This window comes from Ananas comosus, linkage group 18 (genome assembly GCF_001540865.1).
Source record: "Ananas comosus cultivar F153 linkage group 18, ASM154086v1, whole genome shotgun sequence".
NCBI lineage: Eukaryota > Viridiplantae > Streptophyta > Magnoliopsida > Poales > Bromeliaceae > Ananas > Ananas comosus.
Window position 1 is genome coordinate 265,925 of NC_033638.1, and position 7,512 is coordinate 273,436.

General features: G+C 37.3%; 1 protein-coding gene across 1 annotated transcript; it reads right to left on the bottom strand.

The window, feature by feature from the left end:
• On the bottom strand, positions 2,013 to 3,489 carry LOC109724005 (syntaxin-related protein KNOLLE). The gene has a single exon (XM_020252587.1). The coding sequence runs from the start codon at positions 3,356 to 3,358 to the stop codon at positions 2,402 to 2,404; it is 957 nt and encodes a 318-aa protein (XP_020108176.1). The 5' UTR covers positions 3,359 to 3,489; the 3' UTR covers positions 2,013 to 2,401.

The window sequence follows — 7,512 nt, forward strand, 5'->3', positions numbered from 1 at the left end:
GTTATGCAGACTGATAATGGTATCTTTTTGACCCAAGAAAAGTATGCAGTGGATTTGCTTAAGAAATTTAAGTTACAAAACTGCAAGGGATGTGCAACTCCTATGAATCCAAATGAAAAATTGACAAAAGATGATGGGACTGGAAAAGTTGATGCACGGATTTTCAGAAGTATAGTTGGGGGTTTAATGTATTTGACACATTCACGTCCTGATATTATGTTTTCTGTCAGCTTAATATCCAGATTTATGCATGATCCTACAAAGCATCACCTTGGAGCCGCAAAACGAATTCTACGCTACATTCGGGATACTATTAATTTCGGTATTTGGTACCACCCAGTTACTAATTTCAAATTGGTTGGTTTTAGTGATAGTGATTGGGCAGGTTCTCAAGATGACAGAAAAAGCACAAGCGGATGGATCTTCAATTTTGGATCTGGAGCGGTCACGTGGGCATCAAAGAAGCAAGCTACTACTGCTTTATCTTCCTCTGAAGCTGAATATATAGCAGCAACATCGGCCACATGTCAAGCTGTGTGGATGCGAACAATTTTGGAGGATCTACATCAAGCACAAGAATATCCGATGGAGATATATTGTGACAACCACTCAACCATTGCAATGACGAAGAATCCGGTCTTTCACGGACGCACGAAACACATCGAAGTACGTCATCATTTCATCCGGGATCTTGTCAACAATAGGCAAATCAACATGAAGAGTTGTTCCACCAATGAATAAGTTGCTGATGGATTGACGAAAGCTCTATCTCATGACAAATTTTTGAAGTTCAGAAGATCCCTCGGCGTTACTGAATTTGCATCAACGGAGAGTGTTGGAAAATAATGCAAATCTTATTATGTTAGTGGCCCTATTATTGTGCAAGTAGTGGGCTAAGATCATGTAGATAGTGGATAAGTGCATGCCTTAATTTGTGTAAGTAGTGGGTAATTAATGTTGTGGAGTTCATGGTAGCTAGTTTCTAGGAGCACATGTGTAGTGGATGTAGTGGAGAACATGTGTGGTTAGGTTTTCTTAAACTTCAAGTTTCTTATTCTATTTAAGTCCTTTAATTGTAAGTCTTTTGTAATGAAGTTTTTGAATGAAAGTGTTTAATTTTCCTTCCACTTAATTGCTGTAGCAAAGTGTATTAGCAAGGCTTAAATTACTTTATGCCACTTTCATCTATATATTTTAAATCGAAATCCTACATCATCTTTGAAAAGCATTACTCTATATGAAGTCTAGACCGAAAGAAAGCCGACAGTAAATTATTTTAGGATTTTTTGGGTTTGTAGGTTTTGTTTATATTCCATCTCATAAGCGACAAAAATTAGATGACAATTTCAAAAAGTGTATTTTTGTGGCTACAGTAATAGAGTAAAGTATATAGATTATTTAATTCTGCTACGAATTCTTGCTTATCAATTGAGATGTAATTCTTGATTATCAATTGGGATTGGAATTAAGTTTTACAAAATCACCCTATCAAATTGGTTAAAGAAGAAGTATATGATACCCCCCACAAAGCACACCCGGTTCTTCGGCATCTGCTTCACCGAAAACAATATCGTCTAAGGTAAGGTCGCGCGCTACAAGAGATATATGAAAGGACAGAAGGATGTCTAACTTGGCTCGACTCTTGAGCCTAAAGTATTGGAAGATGTGCTAAATGGTGGGATTGGTGCAAAGCAATAGATGAGGAGATATCGCACCGAAGCGCAATAAGACTTGGGAACTTGTAGAACTACCCCTGAATAAAAAAAAAAAAAAGTAATTAATTGGGCGGCTAAAGTGGATCTACAAGACTAAATTCAAACCTGATCACAACAAGAAATGGATTTTATCACGAGCGATACCCGTTAGCAAATTATCAACCATATACTACAACAACAGGTAAATTAATTCCAAGACACGAAAAGAGACCTGATGCATGAATTCATACGTGAATGCGGTTATCGTAACTCAAGAAATTCATTAATTGCATACATGCTTCGATTTAATTTGCAAGATTTTAACGAATGTAGCTAGCAATCAATTTCATTTCCGCAGAAGTTGGATCACATATATAAAGAATAAACCGAAGCAACTCATTGGGAGCAAAAATATAAATCAAAAAAATAAAAATAAAAAAAAAATTCAAGGTGATAAATGGCGGGCGGTAGCTGGCCGGCCCTTTTGTCTCTCATCTCACTGCAGAGATGATTATCATCAGAGGAGCTTGAGCAGAACTCCCAACCCTCAGCATGCAGAATTGGCTGGCTGGCTCGATGGAAATTAAACCAACAACATGCATATAATATAAAGAATAGAATAGAATAGAATAGAATAGAATAGAGTAGGGAATGGGGAATGGGGGAATGGGGGAATGGGGGGCATGCATAGATAGATTATTGAAGATTCAGCTGGATTTGGAGGAGAGGGTGGCGGCGATGGGGACGATGACGACGAGGACGAGGAGCAGCAGCAGGATGATGCCGATGCAGAGCCACTTGCGGCTGCTGCGCTGGTAGGCCTTGGCGGAGCCGAGCTCCTTGGCGCCGTCCTTGACGTAGTTGCCGGCGCTGGCGACGTGCCGCTCGATGTCGTCCATCTGCTCCCCCTGCGCCTCCACCATCACGGCCATGTCCAGGAACACCTGGTGCAGCTCCAGCAGGCTGCGCTCCAACTCGCGGGCCGCGTCCTGCCGCCCCTGGATCTCCTGCACGGCCGCCAGCGCCTCCCCGCTGCCGCCGCGCTCCGCCGCCGCCGCTGCCTTCCGCAGCAGCTCCTGCTCCTGCCCCTGCCCCTGCCCCTGCTCGCCCGCCACGATCCGCTCCACGACGTCGTCCGCGGGGAGCTCGCCCGTGAGGGTGAAGTAGCGGCGCTCCACGGCCTCGCGGTGCTCGGCCATGATGCGCTGCCGCAGCGCCTGGAAGTCCAGCATCAGGTCGCGGAGCCGCTTGCGCAGGCCGGCGGCGACGGCCGTGCGGGTGCGGTCGACGGGGGTGCCGCCGCTGCCGAGCTGGCGGCTGGCGGCGGTGGAGCGGTCCATGGCCTCCAGGCGGTCGCGGATGGCGCGCGCCTTGCGCAGCACGAGCACGACGTCGGCGCCGATGCGGGCGCGGAGGCCGCGCAGGGCGTCGGGCTGGTGGGCCGACTTGCTCTCCTCGTTGGCCTCCTGGAGCCGGGCCAGGATGCCGCGGATGGACGCGATCTCCTCCTTCACCGCCTCCGCCTCCTGGAGGAACGGCCGCAGCTTCTCGTCCTCCGCTGCCGCCATCTCGATGCCGCCGTCGGCTTCCAGGTCCTCCTCCTTGAGGGCCGCCTTCTTCAGATCCACGTAGCTGAGGAACGATTTCGTCATCAGGTCGTTCATCCTGCCTGCAGCCCACTGCTCTCTCTCTCTTCAGAAGATTCTGTCTTCAGAATATGGGGGGCGGAGGCAGCGAGGGTGATTGAAGAGGGAGGGAGGAGCAGCTGCGTACAATGGCTGGCTGGTTAATGATGTTTACGTTTCACTCCAGCATGGAATGGAATGGAATGGAATGATGATGGGAGGGGACGGAATATGAAGACCACCAGCCAACGGTCATATTGACGCTCCGTGAGTGGAGTGAAGGAAAATAATATATATTTTTTTAAAAAATAAAAAAGGAAAAAAGAAAAATTTACATTATAGCCGTTGCGGAGATGGAGCGGCCAACGGGCGTTTTTTTCTTTTTTTTTAAAAAAAAAAAAAAAACTCTTCCAACGGCTATGTTTTCGCTGTCCTGGAGCCGTAATTAACTTCATGATGAAGTTAAAAATAATTTTTCGCTTAAATCGAAGTTTAGATTAAAAAGTTAGTATTTTTAGTACCATTATGTAGTTGATAGCCATTTAAATTGTATTTATCCCTTTTTCTCGTTTAGTTTATGATAAATTTTTACATTAGAGAAGAGGAAAAAAAACTTATAGCAGTTAATTTTTTTATTAATTTTTTACTACTTTTTTTCTATAATTGGCTTCGCCACCTTTCAGAATTATCATAAATTTTTACGTTAACATACAAGAGGATAAAAAAAAAAAAAAAATGCAACTTATATTCTTTCTATTCTGAAGTTAATTTCGCCACCATCCAAAATTGTCATAAATTTTCACATTAACTTATAAAAGGATCTTCTTTTTTTTTAATCCGTAATTGATTTTGTTACCATCCGAAAGAAAGTTAAGTACGTCTTTTAAAAATAGTAGAGTTTCAGATAAATTAAATTTGACAAAAACAATAAAAGGATATGCACGATGGCGAGCAACTCTACGCCTAAGTCACAAGACTTAGGCCTAAAAGGTGAGTAATGTTGAAATTTTCAAATTTGGTTTCTGGATAATTTCAATGGTACATATCATATTCAACAGTGTCGATCGTTGATTTGAAAGTTCTATTATCGAAAAAAAAAAAAAATTTGTTTGCTACTGATCATTTAAGCTCAACTCTCTCTCTCTCTCTATATAGTGTGCATTTGCAAATTAAATTAAATTAAATTAAATTTAAAATTTTACGTTAAAATGAATTCTAAATTTGAATTTCAAATTTAAAATCTTAAATGATTTTTGATGGCACGAGTCTATTTTTTTAATTAATTTTTTTTTATAAATTTGACTTGTTCCTTAGTATATTTTAAATTTAGTTATAATGTTAAATATTTGTTATATATGGTTCATAACAAACAATTTTTCTAGTAATGTATAATCAAAATTTTAAAATTTGAATTGATTTCAAAATTTAAATTAAAGTTTGAATTCATATTTAAATTTATGAATCGAACTTAAAATTTAAATATAATTTTGAATCTATTTTAAATTTAAACAATTGCTGACTTGCTAGGTCCATTTTTAAACCATTCTATATTTCAACCTGATTTTTTCCCGTTAATTAATTAATTAATTAATTAATTTGTAATTTGTTTGGAATATTCTTTTATTCTATTTAGAGTTCCATCTCTCTCAAAATTTTCATTCCGTTTAACCCTAGGGTGACCATTATAATCATAGCTCTATAATTTTTTTATCCAAAAATTAAAAATGGATAATAAATTTGGTAGTAAAAAGGTCCAAATACTATTATATAAATTTAGTGATTCATATAGGTGGTTGGTTAAACATAATGATCCAAAGGGTGGAAATGGTCAAATGAGTGGATCTAACGGTCGAAAATTTATGAGTACAAAAAAGTTTATACTCATAACAATATAGTAGTCGGACTCTCTATATATAGTGTTTAAGGTTTATAAATTTAGGGTTAATTTCATACAGGTGTCAACAAACATAGTGAATTATAAATATATTCTTACAAAGTTTAATTTTTATATATTGTTCCTGTCAAAATTCTAATATTTTCAAATATGTCTCTACAGTTAGAATCTATTAGAAAACTTTAATTAATTATAGGTTAAATGCTTAACTTTGCTTAATTTATAAAATAACTTGATATTTTTGCCCATCTTATATTATACTGTTGTAGTTTTTAGAGGGACATATTTATGATGAGAAAATTAATATTTTACTTAAAATATAAACAGTTCTATAACGGTAATAAATCAAAGCGACATATTTGAAAATATTAGAAATTTTATTCTGTCGCCTTAGGGATGCAATGGCGGCCCACATTTTGGGCCCCAACAAGCGGTGAGGCCGGAGCGACCCGGCCTGGCTAAAATTTCAGATCCGTAGCCAAGCAATGCCCTCAGGACCGGATAGCAAGGGCTTTACCAGTCCGGGCCGAGTCCATCCTGGCCTAGTATTTTTTTTTTTTTTTAGGTTTTAAAATTTCATGTCAAGTTATTTTGAACCTTTCGTTTTAAATGATTCGACGGATAATCATTTAGTTTCAAATATAGAGCTTAATTTTTTGCAATTAGATCTCATCCAACTATCGAAAATATATGCGTCTGTCATTTTTGTAACAATAATACTGTCGCATATGAGTTGGGCTAGAATACTATTGATAGTAAAAGATTTTTTTTGCTATCAAGTTTTTAGCATTTGGATCAATTTCTTTCATCATTTCTAACCATTGGATTAAATATTATAACGTAGTGAGGACCACTCAACCCTAGGAGGACCACTTAACCCTAAAAGACTAATATTATCCTAACTCTACAATTTCTCATCTAAGGGTTAAAAACTTGATAGTAAAAAGGATTTTTTGTTATCAATAGTATTCCAGCCTAACTTGTCGCATATATCTTCATTACCTATTATTCCTGTGATGGAAAAATCGCAGCCTAATTGATATATATTCCCATATCGTGTAATCCATGTTATATTTATAAAATTAAATTAAATTTAAATATAATTTTTAAGTTAAAATAAAATCTAAATCTATATTTTAAATTTAAATAGTTATTAGTGGTATGAGTCTATTTTTCAATTAATTTATTTTTCAAAATTGGTTTGTTTCGATTTATTTTCAGTTCGTTTATTATAATTATTTAATTTTTTAATATGTATGGAATATTTTTTATAATTATTATTAATATGTATATGAAAAAACAAAAGGTCTCTTAATTTTCAAGAATTGTAAAGCTACTATACAATCGAAAGCATAAGGGAATTGAAGCTTTCGATTTTTTGCTTATTGGATCAAGGATTATAGGGTTGGGATACGATAGTGGCCCCTAGGGTTGAGAGGTCTTCTTAGGATTGAGTAGTCCTAAATACTCAATTATAAAGGACCATTGCTATTCTAACCGCACATATTTTCATCCAACGGCTGAAAACTTGATAGCACCAACCGTTTGGTGCTATATATATATATATAGAGAGAGAGAGAGAGAGAGAGAGAGAGAATATAAATAGTTATATAACTTTTCTATTTTGGATTATTGCTATTCCACTAACACACTAAATCCTAGGCATCTAATAGTTAAAAAGTATAAATACTATTTTCATACTATCAATAGCATTTAGTCATTAAATCAAAAATCAACAATAATCGTTACTATGGGGTCCACTATTTAGCATAATCTAAAAATTGCTAAGATTGATTCAATAGCAAAAAAATGTTATAGCATCAATACCTTCATGCTTCCAAAAGCACTACAGCTGGACTCTCTTTCTTTCTCTCTCTCTCTCTCTCTCTCTCTCTCTCTCTCTCTCTCTCTTTCTCTCTCTCTCTATATATATATATTATTAATTTTTACTATTTAGATTTTAAGTCAACCCAAATTTTTTTTACAAAAAACCTATATTCTGTAAATTTTAATTATTTAATTTAAGATTCTAATTTTTCTAATTTTCTTTCACTTTTTCATCTAATAATATGGCCGACAATCTAACTTGCTGTTTGCGAGCCAGCTGGTGTTCGGCATATTAACAAACAAGTCAAACACGAGCTAAATTGTTCAGCTTGATATTTTACGGACCAGCTCGTGTTCACCTCGTTGACAGCCCCTCTACGATGCCGTCGATGTCTAACTCTGCTGATTGTTTTTCTTTGTACTGCCCGAATGAATCCCAGTAGAGAAAAAGACTACATAGGTGCTGCAACAG

What these genes read in the sequence shown, in the direction of transcription:
- LOC109724005 (XM_020252587.1), bottom strand. Translation starts at nt 3,358, where the DNA reads ATGAACGACCTGATGACGAAATCGTTCCTCAGCTACGTGGATCTGAAG.